This window comes from Carassius auratus, chromosome 27 (assembly GCF_003368295.1).
Source record: "Carassius auratus strain Wakin chromosome 27, ASM336829v1, whole genome shotgun sequence".
Taxonomy (NCBI): domain Eukaryota; kingdom Metazoa; phylum Chordata; class Actinopteri; order Cypriniformes; family Cyprinidae; genus Carassius; species Carassius auratus.
The window spans coordinates 29786348-29799607 of record NC_039269.1 but is presented as its reverse complement, the minus strand read 5'-3'; the positions used below and the strand labels follow the sequence as shown (position 1 = coordinate 29799607).

At 37.5% G+C, this 13260-nt stretch overlaps 1 protein-coding gene across 2 annotated transcripts; it reads right to left on the bottom strand.

The window, feature by feature from the left end:
• Window positions 1-8780: 8780 nt before the first annotated feature.
• Window positions 8781-11140, bottom strand: LOC113046180 (gastrula zinc finger protein XlCGF8.2DB-like). Of its 2 annotated transcripts, none has more exons than XM_026207118.1 (3): window positions 11081-11140; window positions 10295-10459; window positions 8781-9832 (listed from the first exon to the last, which is right to left on the bottom strand). In XM_026207118.1, the coding sequence occupies exons 2-3, from the start codon at window positions 10377-10379 to the stop codon at window positions 8937-8939; spliced, it is 981 nt and encodes a 326-aa protein (XP_026062903.1). In that variant the 5' UTR covers window positions 10380-10459; window positions 11081-11140; the 3' UTR covers window positions 8781-8936. The 2 variants fall into 2 exon arrangements, with proteins under 2 accessions (XP_026062903.1, XP_026062902.1); XM_026207117.1 differs by having other exon boundaries at window positions 10757-11112.
• Between the last annotated feature and the right edge of the window lie 2120 nt (window positions 11141-13260).

The window sequence follows — 13260 nt, the reverse complement described above, 5'->3', positions numbered from 1 at the left end:
GGGAGAAAGGGCTTGCCTAGACACAGCTCCTTTAGATGCACTGTAAAACTGAACAGTGAAGTTAATCAAATTTAATCAGGTAATTGCACTCAAATAATAATGACAGCTCATTGGATTTAATTTAAATAAGTTCTGTAAACTCAAAAAGTTGCTGTAGTAAGGTGAACTTAAAATGATTGTGATTTCTAGTTCCCAGCATGCTTTGCATCAGACAACCAGCAAAGTAAATGTAGAAATAAAGCATTATTTTGTTGTTTTTACTCAAGATAAACATAGAGAGACATAAGTAAGTACTTCAAAGTTGTGTTATGTTACGATTTACATAGGTTTGTTATGTTGGTTTTGTTGTGTTACCGTTGTGGTGAAGATTAGAACCTGTGGTTAGGTTGAGGATGGACAGGAAAAAAACAAAAACAAAAAAAAAATATATATATATTTGTGGTAACTACATTAGTACATGCCAGTGTGCTGTTGCTAACTAGCAGTTATATATAAAGAGTTGAATGAATGTTGTCCGATAGTTGAGGGTTTTCACACACATCCACTTACAATTTAATGGACTTCTTTCATAAATTGCTTTGATTGCTCTAAAATATGACACACCATAGTTTATGGAGTTTAATTCACAGAATAGGACACATTCTTATTTGATAACTTTCATTTCCTATCTGGGTTTATTTATATGAAAAAGTAATCAAAAGTATTCAGTTATATTTCTTCATTAAAGTAATTGAAGTAGTTAACCTACTTGTTACATTTTAGACAGGACAAGATGCACAAGGGATCGTTGGCATTGCTTGGTGTCGCAGTGAATGTTTGCGGTCGTTTGTGTTGGATGAAATACAGGCTTCTGAGTTTTCTTGGCAGAGGATGGCGGAGTTCCTTTCGTGCTTATTTATCTAGCAGACTCGCACTGCATAATTAAGATGCTGATCAAATTAATGCATGCAATGTTTGAAATAACTCTTTTGTAATGAGGCATTTTAAGGCTTGTTAATAAAGGCTTCAATCTTTTATACTGGTAAAGATTGTTGCTCACATTATTAATTTCTGTAAAAATATGCTAGGTCTAGCACACTAAAGGAATGTGTTGCCTTAATCATTGTTTCATTCGCATCTATCTATAACAATTACTGAATGCTTTGTACTGTAATGGGGTATTACGACTTAAGTCTCTCCTGTTGCAAAGATCATTGTGCAAAGAGGTCTTCGCTGTCTTTTTCTGCATCAGCATCCTCTGAATAAGAGCATGAATGTTAATGGACACGTTTTCTTGATATGCTCAAACACATTATATTGACTAATTATTTCATCATACTTTTGTCTAATCTGTCATTGTCTAATCTTTTTCTATTCTCAGGACATATTTAAGGCGATTAGCTCTAGCATAGCTATGTGGCATTAGTTTGCTCTGATTAATAACTAGCTGGCGTCTTTCTGTGTGGCGAGCATTAAATAATTCCATCTTGGGACTTTCACTCACCAAGGCTGTCCTATCGTCTGTTTTTATGTACTTCCTATCATAGGTGACTTCATCTCCAAATTTCCTCGTAGACGTCACCAATGTCTGGACTTAGAGGTTATATTTACTGTTAATTTAGTTTGTGCCCTGTGATTTAATGTACTGAACAGTGTATGCTCACTCATAACATCTGCTTTAAAGTTCTGCAAAAATCTTTGTGTAAGGACTTTATGCTTTTACAGGATTCAATAGGCACTGAAGTTCAGTTGGCTAGTAAGGCAGCTTTGTTAAATGTAAAGCGTTTTTATCCTTCTGCAATGGTAATGTATCAAGATTTTATTTTTCTTTGTCCTAGTCCATACATTACTAATATTTGTGATCTGCTTTCTTTTTAATTGTTCACTTCTCGGGTTCATATGGTTAAATGGAGTCTATTATGTTTTTGTGGGAGTTAGCCAGAGAATAGTTCTGTTTTACAGTACTTTATTATATTTTACTAACCTTGGTATTTCATTACAATGCAATAATTTAGATTCTATGGCTGAAGTTGCAGAGAACCGTTGCTCTCACTTCTTCTTTACACAGCTCACTCTTTGGACTGGCGCTATTATGAACATGGGATCTATCAAGCTGATATACATGGTCCTATTCTATTTGAGTTCTAGGTAAAATTTGGCTCAATGCTCCGCAGACATCCTAAAGTCCACGTGACCCGGAAGTGGCTGCTGACTTTATTTCATTGTAGTGACATATCTCCAGCTGAAACAGAATATTAATTAGAGGGCATGGTTTTGTTTGCGCTGCTGGTCTCTGTCTCCCACTCTTGCAGAAATGTTAATCCATGCGTTTATGACCTCAAGGTTAGATTATTGTAATGCTTTATTGGGTGGTTGTTCTGCACGCTTAGTAAACAAACTACAGCTAGTGCAAAATGCAGCAGCAAGAGTTCTTACTAGAACCAGGAAGTATGACCATATTAGCCCGGTCCTGTCCACACTGCACTGGCTCCCTATCAAACATCGTATAGATTTTAAAATATTGCTTATTACTTATAAAGCCCTGAATGGTTTAGCACCTCAGTATTTGAATGAGCTCCTTTTACATTATAATCCTCTACGTCCGCTACGTTCTTAAAACTCAGGCAATTTGATAATACCTAGAATATCAAAATCAACTGCGGGCGGCAGATCCTTTTCCTATTTGGCGCCTAAACTCTGGAATAACCTACCTAACATTGTTCGGGAGGCAGACACACTCTTGCAGTTTAAATCTAGATTAAAGACCCATCTCTTTAACCTGGCATACACATAACATACTAATATGCTTTTAATATCCAAATCCGTTAAAGGATTTTTAGGCTGCATTAATAAGGTAAACCGTAACCGGAAACACTTCACATAACATGTACCTTCTACATCATTAGAAGAATGGCATCTACGCTAATATTTGTCTGTTTCTCTCTTGTTCCGAGGTCAACGTGGCCACCAGATCCAGTCTGTATCCAGATCAGAGGGTCACTGCAGTCACCCGGATCCAGTACGTATCCAGACCAGATGGTGGATCAGCACCTAGAAAGGACCTCTACATCCCTGAAAGACAGCGGAGACCAGGACAACTAGAGCCCCAGATACAGATCCCCTGTAAAGACCTTGTCTCAGAGGAGTACCAGGACAAGACCACAGGAAACAGATGATTCTTCTGCACAATCTGACTTTGCTGCAGTCTGGAATTGAACTACTGGTTTCGTCTGGTCAGAGGAGAACTGACCCCCAACTGAGCCTGGTTTCTCCCAAGGTTTTTTTCTCCATTCTGTCACCGATGGAGTTTCAGTTCCTTGCCGCTGTCGCCTCTGGCTTGCTTAGTTGGGGTCACTCCATCTACAGTGATATAATTGACTTGATTGGAAATAAATGCACAGACACTATTTAAACTGAACAGAGATGACATCACTGAATTCAATGATGAACTGCCTTTAACTATCATTTTGCATTATTGACACACTGTTTTCCAAATGAATGTTGTTCAGTTGCTTTGAAGCAATCTGTTTTGTTTAAAGCGCTATATAAATAAAGGTGACTTGACTTGACTTGACATGCTGTCAACCTGACGTCATCAGAAAACTAATGCATTACAGAGTGGAAGTAAATGTTCAGATTTCGATTTCGATTAAAAATTACAAAGACAAACAACAATTAATTGTTTACATCAAGACTAGCAATGTGTGCTAGTAAGTAAAGTTAATTTTGATTTTATGCAGACTTTAAACTATAATCAAGGCTTGTTTATTTTACTAGTGCATCTACTAGTGTTGGTTCATTCTGTCCCTCATACCTATTGACTTCTGTCTTACTTGGCTGTTGCATCCTTCAAATTACACAGACTGTTGTGGCACCTTGCATAACTCTACTATGGTGGTCTATCAGGTAATTTAGTCCAGTACGGTTTATGAAATTTGGCCTATTTTGGCCTTCACATATCACAGTCTATCGAGGTCTTCGTTTAACATTGAGTATCTCTTTTTATGGTCCTGCTGATTGGGCTCATTTTCTTTTTTGGGGGGGGGGTCGGTTTCCTCTGCGGGTTCTCTCAGTTAGACGGAGTTCTATCAAGCATGCACAGGAGTCTAGCCTAAGCAATGTTATTTATCTGTGTATATGCTCTTAAGTCGCTGCTAGGACCCTAATTCAACCTCTATCGTTTATCCTAAACTAATGGTCTCTCTTACTCAATGCGTTGGTTTAGAATTCCCATAATACGCATCAATTGCTATGTACATGATCATCCTTATCGTATTTCTGTCAAGATTAAACTCTAAACTATTTCAATTAAAACTCAAGGTACAGTATACTCTTCACAAACTACTGGTGGTGGTCCTTCTCACATGCTCCTCATGTTAAGATAATCACAGTCTTCACATACAATGGCCTATTGCGGTCATCTACACACAAGGCTTTCACATCACACAGCCCATCGGGCCGCACTTTACATGGCCTAATGATGCTTCACATTACTCACCCTATAGCAGTTCATTTGACCTATCATAACCTTCAGGTAAGTGACTATTATCGTTTACATAACTGTTGCCTCTCTCTCTGAGGCTCTGCGGGCCATCTTCCTTGCCATATAAGCTAATACTTTAGCTATAATCTGATGCTGTATTCTTAGTATGTCTGGCAGACAAAAAAACAACTCAAACCTTTTTAAGCTGAAACTAAAAGAAAATTTTTCTTTCTTTATCCTTTCCTCTTCACTGTGTTCCAGATGAATGCAGAGTGAAAAAAAGCTTTGTAACAGATCGATACAAAGCTTCGGAAGTGTTGCACAATTCTGAATTGACTATCCTTGAGCTTTAAAAATGTAATCAAATCAATTAGCAGCATCAGAAGGGCATTCTTTAATATGCTTTTACAAGAGCAGAACAACTGAGTGGCCTGTCTTCACTCTTTTAACTGTATTAATGATGGAACATAATACACTGATTCATTTTCTAATTGATTTCTATCAAGCTATTGTCTGTGATCAAACACCGGCTGAAGCATAGGTTACACGGGTCAGCTGAGCAATTTATGCGAGCCGGCTCATAAATATTCACGAGCTGCTGTAATGATAGTGATGTGACTGGAGCAATACAGAAACATGCAAATAGAGTCCAGAGAGTGAAGCTAGCCATGATTAAGTGAATGAGTTATGATTTATGGTTTTAATCTCAGGTTCGCTGTATTGTGAGTCAAGATGTAGATACAAACAAAAGAAGATATAGCCTACTATTTTATTATTTAGAGTGAACGGATGACCAGAATAAAAAATTGGGACAGTAGTGCAAGTGTTCCTCTCCTATATCTATCTATCCATCTATCCATCTATCTATCTATCTATCTATATATATATATATAGATAGATAGTTAGATACAGATATGGATTAGTTTTGTTTTCATTTACATGACATGTTTAATTACCTTTTTCAGCACACACATTTATTTTTTGACCAACAAAAACAAATGATTTTAATATGTTAAATATTTTATTTACTTATTTCGATTGAAATGATTCCAAATGATTAAAAAAATTTTTAATTACTGTAAATGTTATAGAAATACTGGATCTATTTCAGTGTGTCTATGACAATGGATTTATTTTTTACAATCTATATAGTTATATAAATATATATTTCTTTTTTGATATTGTTATTAACATTTAGACCATTAAACAGTAACAAAAGCACAGTAATAATCATTCAAGAAAAAAAAATCATTCATGTAATTACTAATAATAACAATAAATGTCTTTTTGTTGTTGTTGTTGTTGTTTTTTTGTTGTTGTAGAAAATCAGATTGTTAAAAGGAGTTCTGAAGGATTGTGTGACTGGAGTAATGATGCAAAAAATTAAAGCTGCAGTAGGTAACTTTTGTAAAAATATATATTTTTTACATATTAGTTAAACCTGTCATTATGTCCTGACAGTAGAATATGAGACAGATAATCTGTGTAAAAATCAAGCTCCTCCGGCTCCTCCCAGTGCTCCTATTGCCATTTGCAGAAACTCCATCGCTCCCGGTAAGAAACAACCAATCAGAGCTGCGGTCCGTAACTTTGTTTGTGTTCAAAATGTAGAAAAATGTATATAATAAGCGAGTACACCATGAATCCATTTTCCAACCCGTGTTTTTAGCTTGTCCTGAATCACTAGGGTGCACCTATAATAAGTGTTTATATTCGGACTATTTTAGATTGCATCGGGGGTACCGCGGCGGAGTAACCCAGTACCTTTGTGATTCTTCATAGACATAAACAGAGAGAAGTAGTTCCGGCTACGATGTTCTTCCACAAGACGCAAGCAGTTCTGTTTATTAACCGCTAGAGCGTCAAAAGTTACCTACCGCAGCTTTAAGCTTTGAAAGTCAGCTTTGATTGTTCCTAATAAACTGTTTATCTGCACTTGCAAGTGAACATTACTTTTTTGTGTAATAATTAAATATATTCTAAATAAACTACAAACATAAAATTATATACATTTACTTCCTTTCTTTTAACTCTTCTATCTTAGTCACAAACCTGAATGAGAGGCTCATTATGCAGCTCATTATGCGGCTCATTATGCAGCTCATTATGCAGCTCATTATGCGGCTCATTATGCAGCTCATTATGCAGGCCTTTGTCTTCTCAGGTGTAAATCACAATGATATTCATGATAGTTGATGCCTACTCGCATATGACTTTTACCAATTAAAAGTGTCTCAGAAAATGTAAATAAATATGTTGTTTTCTGTGAGTGAGTAAGCAATATGATTTTCACAATTTAGAAAGAACAATTCTAGGCTACAAGCTCCAGTTCCCAAAAGTCCTGCTGAAAAGTAGCACAGAAAAGTTCATTAGACTATTTAATGTTTCTTCACACTCATCATGTTGTAAATAATTTTGTCTCTGGAAAGTGAGATCTAGTGAGATAAATTGTCCTGTCTGGTCCAGAACTCGTTCCAGACGAATTTTCTGTTAGTTGCAATGAGTAGATATAACGAGTTACATATACTTGAGTACATTTTTTGGGTAACTATACTTTTGGAGTATATTTAAAGATGGGTACTTTTACTTAAGTAAATTTTTTGGGGAAAATCTGTACTTTTACTTCGTTACTGTGGGCCACGCTCCTCTCGTTACTTTATCTTAATGCAATAAGTTATAAATGCTTCAGTTTATTCCAAACGCAGCGTCTACTTTTCTCTTGGCAATGAGCGATGCCCACTTCATCAGTGGTTCTTTGAAGAAGCTTTAAAAAGGGTTCTTTGTAGTACCAGAAAAGGTGCTTTATGGCACCAAGAAAAACACTGGTACTTTAAAGAACCTTTCACAAAATGGTTCTTCAGGGAACCAAAAATGATTCCACTATGGCATCGCCAGGAAACCCCCTTCATGGCTCTTCCTGGCACCTTATTTCTGAAGAGTGAATGACAGCTAGCATGTAGCCGATGGTTGTTTTCCTCCATTTCAAACTTTTCACATTGTGTTTATATTCTGGACTCATCTGCTTGCCTGTGCAAAACAGACATCAATGAGGTGTTAACTGAATCTCACTTTTTAATATCTGCACTTAATATCTATACTACATTACTACTTATTGCAAACTACGGAAAAATAACTGGCGGTCAGTGGAGAAAAACTTGGTTTTGTCCTCCAGGTGAGTGTGTGATGTCACATGAAACTATTAATACTTCACTTTGATAATATAATAATTATAATAATAAATACAAATACTTCACTTAGATAAACTCAAATGATTACAAATGATGTTAAAATATGTTAGAAACACCTTATAATGTGCATGTATTCATTATTACAAGTTGCATTTTAAACCGTTAGCTACACAAGAGTGAGACAAGTTCTTGGTTTTACAGAACAGTTCGTTGACCTCGTTCTTAATCAACTGCAATCTGCTGAAACCAGCGGCGATGTGCTGAATGCATGTTAGGTAAAGACATTCAGTCATATATACGAAGTTAATATTGTATTTATCTGAGGGATCATGGTGTTCTGCCTCGTAGAAAAACTAACTTTAAAGTGATGAGAGAATTCATATATGGTTGCATGTATGTAGAAACACTGACATTTAATAAAAATGTGGTGTATTTTGTGGAAGCATATAATTTAATTCCATCACTGTGATTGTCAGGAAGGCACAGGTCACTTTAAAATCAACATTTGTCACAATCTAGTATCCAGTGTTACTATGACTTTCCCTTCTCATGGAAAACAAAAAGGCTTTTGGAAAGCAAATGTTCTTTCTTGTCCTTTTTAAAGCGTGATGGTCAGAATCACGTTCTGTCTGAACAGCTGTGTGACACAGGTGAGAGAGTTTCGTTTCTCACATCAACACTGCTTCAACAGAAGAGAAACACCTCTAAAACACGGCACTTCACAGCAACCTGCTGCTCTGATCTACACACACTCATCCACTAAACATCATCGCTCGAAGAAATGCATTTAAAACATCACGCTCTTCTGTGGATATCTCCATTACAAACCTCACACCTCACATAAAACATGACACGTGACCCTGGAGCACAAAACCAGTCATTTCTGTGAAACTGAGATTAATACATCATCAGAAGCTGAATAAATGATCTCTCCAGTGATGTGTGTTTGTTCGGAGGACAATATCTGTCTGAGATACAACTGTCTGAAAATCTGGAATCTGAGGGAGCAAAACATCTAAATATTGAGAAAATCATCTTTAAAGTTGCTCAAATGAAGTTCTTAGCGATGAATATTACTGATAAAAAATGAAGTTTTGATATATTTATGAAAGGAAATTTACTAAATATCTTCATGAACATGATCTTTACTGATGACTGCTTCTGTGCTGCAGGGACACGTGATAATAACACATACAGATCATTTTAATACAATTCTTTGAAGTGATCCCAGACCAACTCTGTCAGCAGTATACATCTCTTATTAATAAATATGAGAGTCTGATGTGTTATTCTGGCAGAAGCTCCTCCTTCGGGTGAATGGTGAGTGTTTCAGCTGAGGAGGACTGCTCCCCCGGAGGCCTGAAGAGGAACTGCGTCAGCTTCGGACAGCTCTGGTGTTTTAGGTGTCTCAGTAAATGGCTGAACTGACTGAAGCTGGCAGCACACGAGGGACACTGGTAGGGCTTCTCTCCGGTGGGTGTCCTCTGGTGCATCTTCAGCTCGCTGGCTCTCGTGAAGGCGCTGCCGCACTCGGAGCACACGTGAGCTTTCACACCCGTGTGCTTCTTCTGGTGGTCTTTGAAGTAGCAGAGCCACAGGAAGCTCTTCCCGCAGAAGGAGCACACGTGGGGTCTCTCGTTGGTGTGGATCCGCAGGTGTCTCTTCAGGTGCGCCGCTAGGATGAAGCTCTGTCCGCACTGATGGCAGCTGAAGGGCCGCTCTCCGGAGTGAGACAGCAGGTGAGTCTTCAGACTGGTGGCGTGTGTGAAGCTCTTCCCGCACTGATCGCAGGAGAACGGCTTCTCTCCCGTGTGGATCCGGATGTGATCCGTGAGGTTGGCTTTATGTGTGAACCTCTTCCCGCAGTGCTGACAGGAGAAGCGTCTCTCTCCCGAGTGAATCCTCATGTGATCCTTCAGGTTTCCCTTGTGTGTGAAGCTCTTCCCGCACTGGAGGCAGGCGTAAGGCTTCTCTCCGGTGTGAGTCCTGATGTGATCCTCAAGATGACCTCTCTGTCTGAAAGTCTTTCCGCAGTGAGGACAGATCAGTGCTGTTTTCTGTGTGCCTTTATCTTCAGTCTGTGAGAGACTCACTGATGATGTATCACTGGTTATGTTTGCATGAGTTTCCTCAAACGGACATTCATTCAGCTCTTGACTTTCCTCCTTCAGCTCCACCAGGTCTGAAATCAACACAAGAGATCTAAAATTATCAAGCAATGCAGCAACTATCTACGTTTGTATGCTTTTAGTTTTTTTTCCTCAAAAACTACAGGTGCATCTCAATTGACGTACTTATGCACCATTATGCACACTACAGTGTGTTTCAATTTTATGAGAAAACATGCACTTTAAATATCTGTATGATGCACTTAACCCTAAAAAGGACAAAGCCATAAAGAAACAACAGAAAATGTATTTACTGCTATTTCTCATCTTATTCTGACTCTGATTTGAACAACTTTAGATTTTGTTGCTCCCTCAGATTCCAGATTTTTAAATAGTTGTATCCCAGACAAATATTGTACTCCGAACAAACCACACATCAATGGAGAGATCATTTATTCAGCTTTCAAAAATTTTAATCATATTACATCTTTGATTTATATCAGCAATAACCATAATTTGACAAAACTAGGACTGACCTGTGTGCTCCTCGGGGTCATCCTTCAATATCTTGAAGGGTTCTGGATCGCTCAGGTCCCCAATCAGCACCCTGACAAACTCCATGTCAGATCAGAGTTATTCTGCTTCTGAGACGACGGATTCACTGAAGATCAAGATCTCTGCTGAGATACAGCGCTCCGGATCTGACAAGACAAAGTCAACTATTAACTAATCAGTATGCTTTCTAGTAATACTGCTAAATTACTGCAATGCAACGAGTTTTACATTTGTTAAACATCTACTTTTGTATTTTTATTGGAAATGCATTGTAATTGAAATAATAAACACTGAGTTAGACAGATATTTAACTGTTTTGAAAATAATGTCACAATGCAAAAACTCTTAAATGGTTCTAAAAACAGTTTTTTTTAAACAGTCACTTCAATCATTCACTTTAAAACAAGAATGCCTACAAATCACCCTCAATAATGAAGACATACCTGCGATAAAGCTCTGATGGGCTGATTCTGAAGGACTATAAAGGGTACTGAATTAATGCAGCTTCAGTGATACATGGAGCAGTGCAGAGTGAGAATAAATATATTTAATATTCTTATTTTGTACGTTTGTGCTTCACTCTTAATGGGAGCAGGCCTCAAAACATTACAGCACTGCATTCTGTAATTTTCTTAATTCACTTCACATTACTGAGGCACGATGGTTTCAGTAATATTTCCGCGCTGTTAACAGCAGAACTTCAAGCACCTTTAACGTTTCATATCGCTTTAAATACAGTAAACACTGAAGCGCCGTAAAGCACAAACCTTTCCTCAGCTGACGCATAGCTGCCTGCGTCACTTTCGTTGTGACGTCATCACGCCGTTCGGCGGAGCCAAAACAAAAGTCTCTCTCGCATGAACAAAAATTGTTTAAATCGTCATTATGTCTTCCATTATTTCCTCTTGAGTTCAAATCTCTGATTCTGTCCCTTAGGCTTTTGCAAAATAATACAAAAATCATATTTCATATGTTTAAATAAGAGTTTTATTTTCACTACTGTGTTTTAAATGTAATTGTGAATAAAATAAAATGGCATGTCTTGCAATATGTATTGCTTCATCTTCAACTTCAACTTTGCTTTATTGTCATTAAGCCACATACACTGTATACAGAATAACGAAATGTTGTTTCTGACTGACCAAGATGCAAAGACTGACAAAACAAGTATACACATGTGTTCATGACAACAGGGGTCAGACATAAGATCACATTAAATATTGGCATGACGAGCACAATAAATATAACAAGGCAGAAATGTTAAATGAGGTTTCTTTCTTCTTTCCTGTGGAAATAGGGTAGGAAGGCAGTTTATGATGGGAGTAAGATGCTGGGTGGGATCAGCTTATTCAAGATTCTGAAAAGCCGCTGCAGAACCTTGCCGTGCGGTCCTGATGCTGCGTAGTCATCTGCCTGATGGCAGAGGGTCTTAAAGATGGTGGGAGGGGTGAGATGAATCATTCACAATGGCAGAGGCTCAGCGTACACGGTATCACCATTGACTTCTTAGGCAAGGATGATTGTGGTCTTTTTGAAGCACACAGGGACAACAGCCTGGCTCAGGGAGATGTTGATGAAGCACCTGCTTCTCAGGAGTGGGCATGGATTTAAAGAAATACTCGACCACAAAATGAAATTTTGAAAATGAAAGACGCCGTCATGAAGTGAACAGATATTTCCCAGACAGCTGAACAGTGCGGGCCCTTCAGTCACAAATAAAAATAGATGTGCGCAAAATGTAAAATGTATTGAAGGAGCACTTTTGCAGATAAAGCAAAATCTCTCTTGGTGATTTTTCTTAAATTTACTATCATAAAAATTCTTTAATACATGAAATGGTAAAACAAACTTCTTGATCAGCTGCACAATTAATCATTAAAATATTGTGATCTCGATTCAAACATCCATGCGACCACATTTCTAAATGATAAATTTTGACTAACTCGTTTTAACTGAGGCATTTATACAGCGATCTATCATGCCAAAGGAAAAACTGTATCGCAAGCTCAAACTAGACTGACACACAAAATAAAAGCAGCGTTGCTAATAAATGCATAGATATAACCATGGAAAATATGTATTGCACAATCATTGCTTCGTGCTGTTTCATCTTTGTTTTGCAATTCTTTATTTTTGTTCACAAATAGCAAATACATTTTTTCGTTTGCAAAACGTATTTTTTTTTTGCGTATATATGCGTTATTATATTGCCTCCATACTGAACGGCCCCAGCTGCAGCGGTCACCTGGTCTTCAGTTGAGTCGTTCAGAGCTGGAGAGAGCAAGGTCAGGAGCTTCTGGACACATACAATCTGTCTGGAGCCAGTCTGCGCTTCATACATGGTGAGACACACATAATGCTAAAACTAGCCATGAATCACTGACACTATATGGCCATCTAATAACACTGAATAAAAATCTAATTTATACAACTGTTGAGGCCAACATTATTATGAGTGCACAGGTCCATGCTGAGTTTATGAATACTATCCCTCATAAAAATGAAAATAAAAAAATTTAAATTGTATAGTACATTTTGGTAAGGAAATGGAAGTTTACAAACCCTTAACATACACATTTATTTATTTATAATTGTTTATTAAGAGATATAACCATAAAAAACTGCATAACTAATAGATGGTCAAGTTTTAATTAACTAAAACCTGACTAATAACCAGTACAGGTTGCCTAAATGTGTGTACCAGAAGAACAGAAGCAGCCATAAGTACCACAGGTATATTTGTAGCAATAGACAACAATGCATTTGTATGGATTAAACTTATAAATGCAAATCTGTGACAATTTTTTTTTTTATTGAGAATAATGTATTGAAAGGTTCAGACCCCCAATAAGAGCCAGATGCTGAAAGTAACCTGTCAATGTGAAACAGTTGCTCAAAACACCCGACCAAGTTCCAAAACATAATGAAACATGCTTTATTTTTTTTA